This window comes from Pomacea canaliculata, linkage group LG14, assembly GCF_003073045.1.
Source record: "Pomacea canaliculata isolate SZHN2017 linkage group LG14, ASM307304v1, whole genome shotgun sequence".
Taxonomy (NCBI): domain Eukaryota; kingdom Metazoa; phylum Mollusca; class Gastropoda; order Architaenioglossa; family Ampullariidae; genus Pomacea; species Pomacea canaliculata.
The window spans coordinates 10618503-10630263 of record NC_037603.1 but is presented as its reverse complement, the minus strand read 5'-3'; the positions used below and the strand labels follow the sequence as shown (position 1 = coordinate 10630263).

At 39.6% G+C, this 11761-nt stretch overlaps 2 protein-coding genes across 17 annotated transcripts in view; one reads left to right on the top strand and one right to left on the bottom strand.

Annotated features, from left to right (window-relative positions):
* Positions 1–4130, bottom strand: LOC112555669 (transmembrane protein 254-like). The gene is made up of 4 exons (XM_025224137.1): positions 3685–4130; positions 2993–3096; positions 2390–2449; positions 1–1518 (listed from the first exon to the last, which is right to left on the bottom strand). The coding sequence occupies exons 1-4, from the start codon at positions 3862–3864 to the stop codon at positions 1404–1406; spliced, it is 459 nt and encodes a 152-aa protein (XP_025079922.1). The 5' UTR covers positions 3865–4130; the 3' UTR covers positions 1–1403.
* A 187-nt stretch (positions 4131–4317) lies between these two features.
* LOC112555665 (leucine-rich repeat and calponin homology domain-containing protein 2-like) overlaps positions 4318–11761 on the top strand; it is a 62035-nt gene continuing 54591 nt past the window's right edge. For 6 of the 16 annotated variants that reach the window (XM_025224126.1, XM_025224124.1, XM_025224118.1 and 3 more), the window contains exon 1: positions 4319–4495. The gene's annotated coding sequence lies outside the window, so the exon portion shown is untranslated. Of the gene's footprint in view, positions 4496–11761 lie in introns of all 16 variants that reach the window. The other 10 variants (XM_025224125.1, XM_025224117.1, XM_025224114.1 and 7 more) reach the window with 3 other exon arrangements.

Genomic DNA, 11761 nt, shown 5'->3' with positions numbered 1-11761 from the left:
AGAAATATGTTTTTTATGGTTGATATTGTAAAATTTTCTTTAAAATGGCATCTGTTACAGTTTTAGTTTCATGATATATATTTTTGTGCTAATAAAGTGTGTTTGACACTGTTTTTACATTAAATTTATTGACATGAGAAAATTATATTTAATGTACAAATTTGATACACTCACCTGAAATATTTATTTTACAAAAGTTTGCCAAAACTTTAGTTTTCTTACATAAGTAAGAAAATACTTAGACACTGTTTTACTATATGCAATCATTTGCAAACTTTCTCCGAGCATAATGCTTAAAAATATTATTGGCATGGAATTGTTTTAGAGCAAAAATAATATTGCAAAATTATCTTTTCTATCCAACTTCTTTCTACAGCAATCTGCTACATTACTGATCACAGACTGGTAGGATACACGACTCAATCTTCCTGAATTTCTTGCTTTACTCTTTGTATTCTTAAAGATTATTTTATTTTTAAAGATATAAAGACTGAAATATAGTCCATGGAGATTAAGTTCCAACTGCCTGTGCAAGTGATGTGGCTATGATTTGTATTATTTCCTGATACTCCATTTGTGGCTGGTTTCTTGCTTATATTAATATGTTTGTAATAAATGAGTTTTGTTAAAAATTCTGTGTGTTGTTTGTTGTTTGAGTTGCAGCTATCAATACAGAGAGACACAGTACCAATGTAACATTTTACACAGCAAATGTTTATTTACTGTAATATAAATTTAATGAGAAGGGGAACTCATTACTATTATTCTAGATATATTTTAGATGAGCAAATTAATTTCACTGCAGGGGTGCCCAGTAATGTAGTGGTTAAGACACTTATTGTAATGAAAAGGTCCAGATGTCTCAGGGCATTCTCTGCGACACCTGCTTACAGGGCTAGATGTCAGGTGTTTTCTCTGGGTACTCCAGTTTCCTCCCCCTGATCATCCCTCCTACCCGCCCCATAAATGGAAACACTTTCCTACTTAATCAGACACCAGCTTCACAGAAGAGTGGTAGTTTAAAAAATGATGCATGAAATTTAAAAGTGAATAAACTTCTTAAAAAAATTAAGATTAAATAATTCAGAGTATTACTCTTAAAAAAATTTATTTTCTGACTGCACCAAAACAGTTAAAGTTGGCCTTTCTAAAAAAGGGGCAAATATCCCAGGTTTATAAAACCGACAATATTTCTAATAAGTAACAATAAGAATCATGACTTAAAAAACATAAACAGGGGTGCTATATTGCCAAACAAAATACATTTTTTCATTAAAAAAATATTTATAGAAGAGCAAGTGAACATCTTCAGGATGGTCATGAAAAGTAATGTCTCTATTTCTAGCACAATTAGCTGTTTCATTCACAACATCTAATCAGTACTGCAGGTAGCAGTTCCTCTGTCAAGGTTGTTTGATATTAGGCTTGTAAGCACACAAACGTGTCAATGAGGCAAAGCCAAATAGAAAGGTCATGAGGGTCCACTTGACAGTTGCTATGGGTGTCATTTTCTTATCTCTGAAAATAAAATCAAGCGAAACAAAGGGATGAAGTTTCCCATTACATGCTCAATGTTATCACTGCTCTTATTTTATGAAACAAAGTACTTTCACAGCCAACAGGCTCTGTAGCTATGTGATTAATTCACTTTATTTTTGAGTTTGTTTTTACTTTCATCAGATCAGTCTAAAAAACTCTCTCTGTCCATATGACCTACTAAAAGTAGGTAAAAAGGAGCCCCGAACAGGGTTAGACTTTACCTATGGTAATAAATCTATGGAACATTTATGTTCATATTTATCTGTTTATATAGCCCATTTCCTTGCTACAACTTCTCTTGCACTCTCTACATTGTCATAAGTCCTTGCTACAGGTTCTTCTGCACACTCTTAATCATGTATCCTTCCATTGCAGTCTTTCTTGCACTCTCTATATGGTGTTATGTGTCCTCATTGTCTCTCTTGCGCTCTCTATATAGTATCATGTGTCCTTGCCACAGTCTTTCTTGCACTCTCTACATTGTGTGATATTTTGGGGAAGCACGTGGATAGATGCGGCAGTTGACAATGCCTGCCACTCAAGCCTATCTTGTGCATGGTGTGCAAGTCCTGCCTGGGACAATCAGTCCACTCCCTCATATTCATAAGTCATTTCTTCCCTTGGCACCGTGGCACTGACCTCCCTCCAAAGTACCTTGAAGGATAATCTTTAACAGAGTTGTTCATTTACCCTAACCCAGTCACATGGCCAGACTAGACAAGCTTACGCCACTTGACTGTTGCAGTTAGGGATTACCAGCTTCAACTATTCGTTTTGCAAATTGCTATAAGAAAGTGAAATATAAATGTAGTTTGTCCATTTGGGCCAAAATAATATTTATGACACTTACTGACAAACCTTTCCTGCATAGGCTGCTTCCAATGAATGAATCACAGCTGTTGACACGCATCTGCATTTTAGAAAAGGAAATCAGTTCAGTTGCATTCAGGCTTTATGCCGATATCTTATAACTTAACATCTAAAACTTGCTCTCACAATGGCAACAGCATTTAAACCTGGAGATATACACACTAGGCAGTTCCATGCTGGTGTGATACAGCCTACTTTTCCCTGGTTGACCCATCTGAGGGTTGGGAAGGCAAGAGAGAAGAGACTGGCACCCTCACAAAAGTACTGGCCCAGAGTAAACTTTGGTCTAATACCTCTCCAACAAATCTAAAACTATGTGTGACTATCTTTAATTATCAACAGTATGTAGTTTATGCATATTAACAACAATAGTTTATATACTGTGAACTTCTTCATTTGTAACATTAAATTTGCATAGCCAAGAATCATATATAAGAAAACCTTGTTGAAGTTTTATAAGAAACTCTTTATCTCATAATGAAGTAAATATTTCTCATAAATTTCTTATGTAAAATAATAGGAAATTGTTATACATTGATAAAGTAGAAACAATGCATAAATGAAGTAAAGTCCATTGACTCACAATAGACTGCATATTTGTGAGTGTTGCTTGCCCATGTAGTAGACAAAGTCACAAAGTGGCCATGGAATGTACTGAAGGGCACTTTCTGGTGAAAATGTTGAAGTCTATAACAAGGAATATAAATATTTTGAAATCATTTTTCGTTGTCATTGAATCAATTACTTTTACACTCAAAAATAACAACTCCCAAACAATAAAATTGCAACAAGATACTGTGAACGAAAAATGTGCTTAAAGCAATAATTAAATTTTAATATCACTGAATCATTATTTTATTCATTTTCTCTACTGTATTAAGGGCTATACATCACACAGGTTGTCAGGGCATGAAACAACCTACTCTGGTTGCCCTAATGAAGAATGCTTTGAAATGCAAGTTCTTCTGTTTCATTACCCCACCCCCTCTTTTAATTCTGAACAAATTGGAACATCATTAACCACCGATGACCAACACTCATAATTAACAGGTTTTGACCAGAACCATGTTTCAACTCAAAAGTTTTCATAATTCCTGATTATGTTCTTTCAGCCCCTACCCCCAAAATCCGTGAAACTATGTATATACACAAAGAATAATTATAAAAAAAGATCAAGGGTGCTTTGTGACCAAGAAAGGCATTAAATAACTGCATGTCCATCTATCGATAGCAGTCGCCATATGTCCTCGCTTGAAGAAAAGGAATAACACTTACAAAAAGAAGATATAATCCAAAAGTAACTAAGATCATCCACCCAATGTGTGGAAAGACGAAAAAGTCGTTTGTGGAGGATTCGCCTTTTGGATGCACTTTCTCCTTCGATCTCGGCTTATTTTGCTTTGGAGCCATCATAAATACAGATTGTCTCCCTTGGGTCATACCCTCTGTGAACATTGACCCCGCATGGCTTGACCCCAACCTTGAACTATGATCTTGTTTGCAAATCTGTGGCTCGCACACAACGAAACGAGTCTTAGACTTTAAAAATTGTCTTTTTGTATGAAAGGAAGTAGATAAAAAAAATGTAGAAGGAGACTATCTACCATCCGTCGTAAGGAAATTTGGATTTGCTTTTTTTTTTTTTTAAGTTCATCTGACAGTTGGTAGAATCAGATTTAGATTATATAAGTCTGTATGTAGATGCTAGTTTGCAGTCGTAAGTCTAAACTGTATATCTCTAGGTTCATCTAGTACTCTACGACCGCTAACTGCACGAATTCTGCCATGTGCAGCTGATGAGCTCATCCTTGACATGAAAACACGAAACAAAGCAACGGGACCGTCTTCTCTGTTGAAGTCATTTCCTGTTAACTTTTCCTGAGCATGCGCAACGAGCGTGTCCATCATGCAAGATGGCCGCCTCTTATGGGTCGGGCGGCCAAAGCCCCCCTGTAATAGGACGGCCAGTTGAGCGAGTGTTCGAAGAGGCACAAGTTTACCGGAGAAATTAATTTAAGTGGAAGAAAGTTAAAGGATTATCCAAAGATATGCAGCAAGTATGAACTGGCTGACACAATTCAGACCGGTAAGTTTTTGTCTTTTCCATTTATTTCTCCGGCACTCATTCTCATTCTCAGATAACAAGGCCCACGGCGTCCGTTTCTGGCAAGGTTGATAGCTGGCATTACGGAACTCTCTAGCGACGAGTCTGCTTAGAGTAGTCGGCTTTTCTCTAAACCCGAGTACAGATTTACGAGAAACGACGTTTCGAGTTATCTGTCTTACACACCCATTTGCTTAATTTCCTAGACTTCTATCATCCTAATTTACTATTCGGATAGGACGAATGTTGTTGCTAACAGAAGCAAGCTCGAGTGTTCAGTATTTTTTTTAAAGACATGTATTCATTTTTACCATAAAAAGTTTGTGATAAATGATTTCATACAGCGCTATAATGACAAAATCAGCGTTTTTTGTTTTTGAGCCACTCTCACATACGTGAATCAAACCTGCAGTTTCACTTTTACTGTTTTAGGATAAAACCTTCCGTTGCAATCTTACCATCACATCGTTGAGTCTCTGATCAGTACCAGTTAGGGGTGAATGTATGATCAGTACTAGGGTAAGAGGGAACTCATTATTGAATATTTAGACTGCAAGTTAAACTAATTCACCAGCAGGAATAAATCAGAACAAACATTTGATTGCCCTCTGTTCATCACACTTTATTACTTTATTCATATATTAAATGAAGAGGTGATTATATGCCATGAACATTGACAAGAATACCAAACGATCCCAGTCTACAGAAATTGGCATCGTAATTTTTGCTGATCTGCTTTAGTTTCTGTCAAGGTGTGATAAAACACTTAAGTGACTGGAAATGAGTACTTACTAACAATTAATGCAGATGTATACTAACAATTGCTACTATTACAAAGGCTATCTAGCATTGGCATTGTCTAGTGCAACACATGGTTCTAGGACAACAAAATTAAAGAAATGGGAACATAAGTAGGCTGAGCAAATATGAGATTTAGACTCAAAGCAGGAGAGGAAGTCCAGTTGAACTAATATTTTCAGCTAGAGAGCTAACAGTTTGTAATATAAATTTTAAATAAATTGTTAACATTGTGATTTGGCAAGGTATTATTTTTATAATACATTATTAAAAAAAGTAAACTTTGAATGATTTAATTAAATTAAATGGAATTAAATAGAAAATTGTGACATTGACATTTCAATATTTACTTAGTAACTGAGAATTAAGATTTCCTATTGTGTCTTGAGCATTCATTTTATGGGCTTAGATGGTAAAGTAGACTATGAATATCTACATATATTGTAATTTTGTTTAAGAGATAATATTGATTGAATCTTTGATGTTAATGGACTTTTTCACAAGCATGTAACTTGCTTATGAACAAAGTAACTTGGCTCATATGTATGAACACATCTAATTGTGTGCAGTATGACTGTGCGCACTTGTAGAGTAGCAGGAAATGGTGTGCATGTGTGCCTTTAAGAACCTTGTTTTCAATGCTTTTTGTAGTTCTTTTGGAGTCTTTGCTCTTGACAAAGTGCTTGTTACTCACACACCTAGAGATGCAGTAGAGATAGTTTTTTAAAATTTTATATACAGTGTTAATGTGTTTAACTTGTTTGTAAAGTTGCACATGCCCAGGACTTAATCCTGTTTCACATGAACTATCTTGCTGCATGATGAAGGAAGAACTCTCTTGTGTACAGGAAGGTTACCATAGTTTCATTTCCTTTTTTTTGTTACTGTTAGTGGCTCAGATTAATGACATTTGCCGCCATGTTTCACTGGTGCACTTACAGAGAGGTTATAGATAATGAACCTCAGTGTAATGAAACAGAAACCATTTCAGCGAATATGAATGTCATCGATATGAAAAAAGTTTGAGCATAAAATTAGTTTTATTGGAGAAAGTAAAAGTTCTTGGTAATGGCCTGTGTTTAAGCTAACAAGTGAACCATTATCTCTTTTCTTGATTTTAATATTCTCCATGTGTGCTTTTGCATCAGGTTAGTGTTAAGTGACAAATACTAGAAGACATAACTAAATGCGCTGGTAACATATATTGTTTGCAGTATTTTAGAAGTTATTGCAAACTTTTAAAATAGAAATTAGTTGCATATTTGAACTAGAAATTATTTAAGTCAGAAGTTTTATGGCGTTCACTTGTACTTAGGAAGGATTGATAGCTTCAAGCTAACCAGAAAGTGTTTTCTGCCTAAAATACAAACTAGGGCCATGGCATTTGAGTCCATAAGCAGTGGGTTTGCAGTTTACTGTGTATTTGAGAATGGCATTTGGTTTCCAGGGTAATACATCTCAAGACATATTTGAGTTTGACACTTTGGTGATAGGGAAGTTAATGGTAGTTAGGTTACAGGGCAATATCCAGGATGAAGGAGTTCAGTTACCTTTAGAATCGTTCTCTTGAAAGCACTGATCTTAGAGAATCCAAGAGACTATCTCTGTGGCTTCAGGGTATGCAACTGGTTGGAGTCCAACCAATGTTTACAATATGTATATTTTATAGGAATGTGTATGTGTGTGTTGGGGGAAGGTTTGGTCAAATAGTTATAATCATGGTCATAGGCAGGAGTTTGATAGAACCCTCTGTTAAAGAGGACAATAAAATAAAATAGTACAGAGCCTGACACTTAAAAAAACACTGTTTATTTTTCTCCTGCAAGTGTATCATGTTCTTAGATTTTATCTTCTCAGTGTATTCTAAAAACGTTTGTGCTGTTTAAAGATTTTCTTCTTAATTGATTTGACCTTTTGGTCTGTTGCTTCAGACCCCATAAAAAATGGAATTCTTATTCAACTTCTCTTGAGCCCAGTAGTTAAACAGGGAATGTGTGTTCGACCTTTGTTGAGCCTGAAAAGTTGTGTGTGTGGAGGGAAGAGTCCAGATATAATGCATGCAACAATGCTTCCTTTGATTGCAAGACTTTTATCTTTTACTTGATCAGACATTGTAAAATAGAGGCATTGGGAAGTAGGAGCAGGTTCCTCTAGTAGTTGGTCATCTCGAGGCCAGGAGATGGGTTAGATAGTTTTAGTATTCTTTGTAATCATAGCCTGAGGCTAGGACGTGAATGGTAGTAGTGTTCATAAATGAAGTAGGCTACAGCGGCTGAGACAAAAATGGTCAAGGGCAGGTGAAAGGAATCAGCTGAAAGGTGGATTCACTTACCATCCTTATATCAACCATGTAACTGCTGACTAACTTAATCCCTACTGACAGATTTTATGTTAAGTCATTCACTGTATATGTGTGCATGTTCATGCACATTTGTGTATCACGAACCTTTGTTTTGGTGCCCAGTCTGGTGCCTGATGCTGTGATAGCAGCAGCTTTAGTCATTGCAACATCTTTCCAATTTGCCCTAGTAGTAATATAAAGACAGATTTCAAGTCAGATAAAAGACAGGTGAAAGGCTGTCAGTATCATACTTCGCAGCCTGTAAAGTTAGTCTTGTGCGAGGGACATTTGCAAATTATTGCCTAGAGTTTGAGCTAGACACTGATAATGGTCACATGAAGTACTGCTTACTACAATTAACACACTGGGCCTTGATTGTGACCATAATTATCCACATTTATACAGCAGCGGTCACATTTATGCAATAAATCACCTGGGTCCAGTGAATTCAGAATGTACACATATACTGCACATTACACAGCATTTTCTCTGTATATTGTAAAGAATCTTTCAATCTTCATGTTAAGTCACAATGGTCTGCCTGGAGCATATTTATGTACCCAGGTGTGATGCTGGAACATGTAAATCTTTTGTTTCCTTCTTGACACTTCTATGCAGAAACAACAAAAGGAAAAATTTTACTTTCTGGTGAAGTCAGTTTACCAGTGTTGGGCATTCTAATGTAGACACTGTGGAGGTCTTAGTCCTGTCTAATCATAGCGGTGAGCAACCATTGAAAATTCAGGAAGTGGAAACTGTAGGCCTTACACCGTCCATTGCATGGTTTTAGGTGACCCTGAGTGACCTTTTTATCTGGAACATCTTGTCAGCCCGGGGCTAAGGCAGATGTATCTCCTCTTCTCCTGCACCCATCTTTCCCTTCCACTCACCATCTGTCACAATCACCACCACCACCCCTCTGGTCTTGCAGAAACCAGGCTGCTGAGTGATGAGCAGCACCCTACCCTTGACACAGCAGGGCACTTCACTGCTGTCTGGGTTAAAGAGAGCATCAAGGAAACATAGGTGCCAGGTATATAACAGCAGTACCAGGTGCATAGGAGCAACTGTTCTTCAGGGTTAGTCTTGCAATGAAACAAGTGCTTCTACTGAAGCTGTCATTGGAGTCAACAATTATCACTAGGTTTATAAAACTGACTTTTTACATTTACAGATGTCTTGTGTTTGGGTTTTGTTTTTTTTCTTATGCCATTCTTCCACCTCATCTTCCACATAAACTGGTGGTGTGCAGCAGGTCTGGCTGGCAGTTGGAGGGTCAAAGTGAAAACAAAGGGAGTATGTGAAGTGACAAGTTAGACTTTAATGATACCATGGGTATTTCCTGTTACCCCGACAACTGTTTCTTTTAAGCAGCGATAGGCAGGGTTCAGCATATCAGCACAGGCAGAGACTGCTGCATTTTTCAGGCAGGAATGTGAGCGGAGTTTATCAAGTCTCCCGGATGTAGGTGTGTAACTGAAGGCAAGAAGTTGCAGGTTGTTAAAATAAATGTCCGAACCTGGTGCTTTCTAAGTCGGCGAGACATCAGGCCAGAGGGCCTGGCGGTGGAACGCAGGAACACATGGGTGGCGGTATGACTGCTGCTGCTGCTGCTGAACGGCTGCACTGGTGCATCTCTTTTACAGTCGGCGATTGTAAGGGACTGAGAAAGGGAAAGCGGAGGTCTTGCTGACAATCAGACCACTTTAAAGGTGATTTTTAATAGCTAAGCCACGTGTTCACTTCTACCTGGAACAAAGGGTGTCCATTCTCACTCGTAACCTAGCAGCAGATAGGTAAAGTGTTTGTAGATAGGTAAAGTCGGCAGCTGACGCGGAGGTCTGTTTAATTTGCCAGTTACCGTGGATTTTGTCCATCATTCTCTGAACCGTTAGCCACCACGTGGTAGCGAAAACTGACCATGTGTTGAGAGCTGTGATGACGAACAACCGTCACTTTGGAGTCACACCTCCACATTCCCACGGCGTCAACATCCATAGTGCACCGGCGAGTGGAGGGCAGTGGAGGCGGTCTCTGTTCACAGGGATGTGTCAGTTCCGGTGGCAATATTTCTAAGGCAGAGGGACGAAGGCAGGTTGTGGCAAACGTGGAGAACTTGAATGACATCAGCTCCTTGGCTGTCGCACATTCTCGCGCGCGCACACGTACAACCTGCAGGTCACAAACCGCCGATCGTGTGTAAACTTCACACACACACACACCTCCATCCACCCATTAAGGATGACATAGGTCATTGCGATATCTTGGCTGTTGACATTTATGAAGGACATGCGGGATTTCCACAGCCACAGGGAGAGGCTCGGGGAATGTTTGGGTTGGGAGAGGTTAGGGCGGGGGCGGGGGAGGTCACTGGCAATGGCGAGGTGGCAATCCCCCCACCCACCCAAACACACCGTTTAGGAGACGGACTGTGATATCAACTTTGGACATTAAGACGCGGTGGCGATATGAAACTGCAAAGACGGCGAGTGCGGAGGTACTGGGGAGACCGTTATTTAGGTCGTGCGTGCTCACTTCCAGTTTGGGATGTATTTTTAAACAAATGTTTTATTCTTTGTTCTTGTGCAGTACAGCTGGCCTTTGTACGCTGCTGGGGAAAAAAATTGAGGACTGTGAAGGACTACAAAAGTTTAGTATTTTTTGAACTAAGTCGGTTGAGTTCAAAACTAGATATACCTTTTTTTTTTTTCCCCCGTCATCTGGTGTTTTTTATATGTCTGCCTACAAAATATCGGTACGATGAGGATTGGCCTGGGTTCAGATATCGTTTCGGGCACTTTGTTCTTTCTCTGCATGCAGCACCTGTTTACAGGACCGGCTGCCTTTCTGTGATACGGCCGTCGTTGCTGACTTGACGTTGAACACCATTTCACTTCCCCTTCACAACCCTACCCACATGCCTACAAAACATGACAATACACAGAGAAGGGTCAGATACCCTGACAGAAAGCACACTAAAGTACAAGCGGTGGGAGCGCTGGGGATCGTGAGGCGGATTTGTGGACTTTGGTGACGTCACGGCGGTTTATGGAGGTTCGGTGGTTCGATAGCCGGCTCATGTTCCTGCCAACCTCTGGAGTCTAGACTCTTATCATAGGACACGGCTGTGCGAGGATTTGCAGGCGACTTTATACACATTCTCAGGTTCTGTGTCTCTGGGCTGGAACTGTTGTTTGTTCTGATCGAGGCCTTGATGCTAGGACATCAGCGTTGTCAGCAGCATAGTAACCTCAGATGCTTTACCTCGGCGTTTCCTCCACCTCCCAGCATGCCCGGCCATTGCGACACTCGCTAAAGATCGTTTGTGAGCTCTACTCCTTCATGCACTCTGACCCCGCCAGACTTGACCTAGTAGCCCTGTTGTTTCGAGCTGTTATTTCCGTATACTGCATTTGAGTCACAAACCAAGAGCAGGCGCGAATGTGGAGGACCATTTTCTTAACTGAACGAGCAAGCGCGAGGACATCGGCGTAAAATTTGATGCTGAAGCGAACTTTTACACTTTTGGTCAGGAACGTCAGGTATAAAGGATTTACTAAAAGTGAAAATGGCATGCAGTCATCCTAAGATACACATTTTTCTTTGAGTGAAATCAGCAGAGAAGACTTTCATAACCACCCACAGCTGTTTGCAGCTGTTTTTGTGCAGCTGTATATAGGCAGGTGCCCGTGGTGAGGGCGTGGTGGTGGGTGACACCAGAATTTACCTTCTTCATAAATTGTTTCTCTGTCTCTGGTCACTACCTCGCCCGCTCTCCTCCCACCTTTTTTGTCCTCTTTTCTCTCCCTGTCTCACTCTTTGAACAAAGAAAAGGGGCCGCCAGCCTCGTGATTAACGACAGCAGAGGGCAATCCACGCAGGATCTCGTCGTCATGACGTGAGCTGTCAGAAGTCTAGACTCGGTGAACCGCATGCAGAGTGTTCTCCAGCGGAGACATTAAGAGCAAGTGTATGCCAGACCGGGGAGTGAAAAAAAAAAAACATTCATTATCATGTAGTGCGGACAGCGGAGGCATCCGTCAAGGCATGGGAAACCATGTTTCTGTGCGATAGGTGTTGCTTGAGGCCTGGTGAAAATAAAAATGTCA

What these genes read in the sequence shown, in the direction of transcription:
- LOC112555669 (XM_025224137.1), bottom strand. Translation starts at nt 3,864, where the DNA reads ATGTTCACAGAGGGTATGACCCAAGGGAGACAATCTGTATTTATGATG. An exon ending in TTGGATTATATCTTCTTTTT is followed by an intron (nt 3,097 to 3,684) that starts GTAAGTGTTATT and finishes TCCTTGTTATAG; the next exon opens with ACTTCAACATTTTCACCAGA. An exon ending in TATGCAGGAAAGGTTTGTCA is followed by an intron (nt 1,519 to 2,389) that starts GTAAGTGTCATA and finishes TTTTATTTTCAG; the next exon opens with AGATAAGAAAATGACACCCA.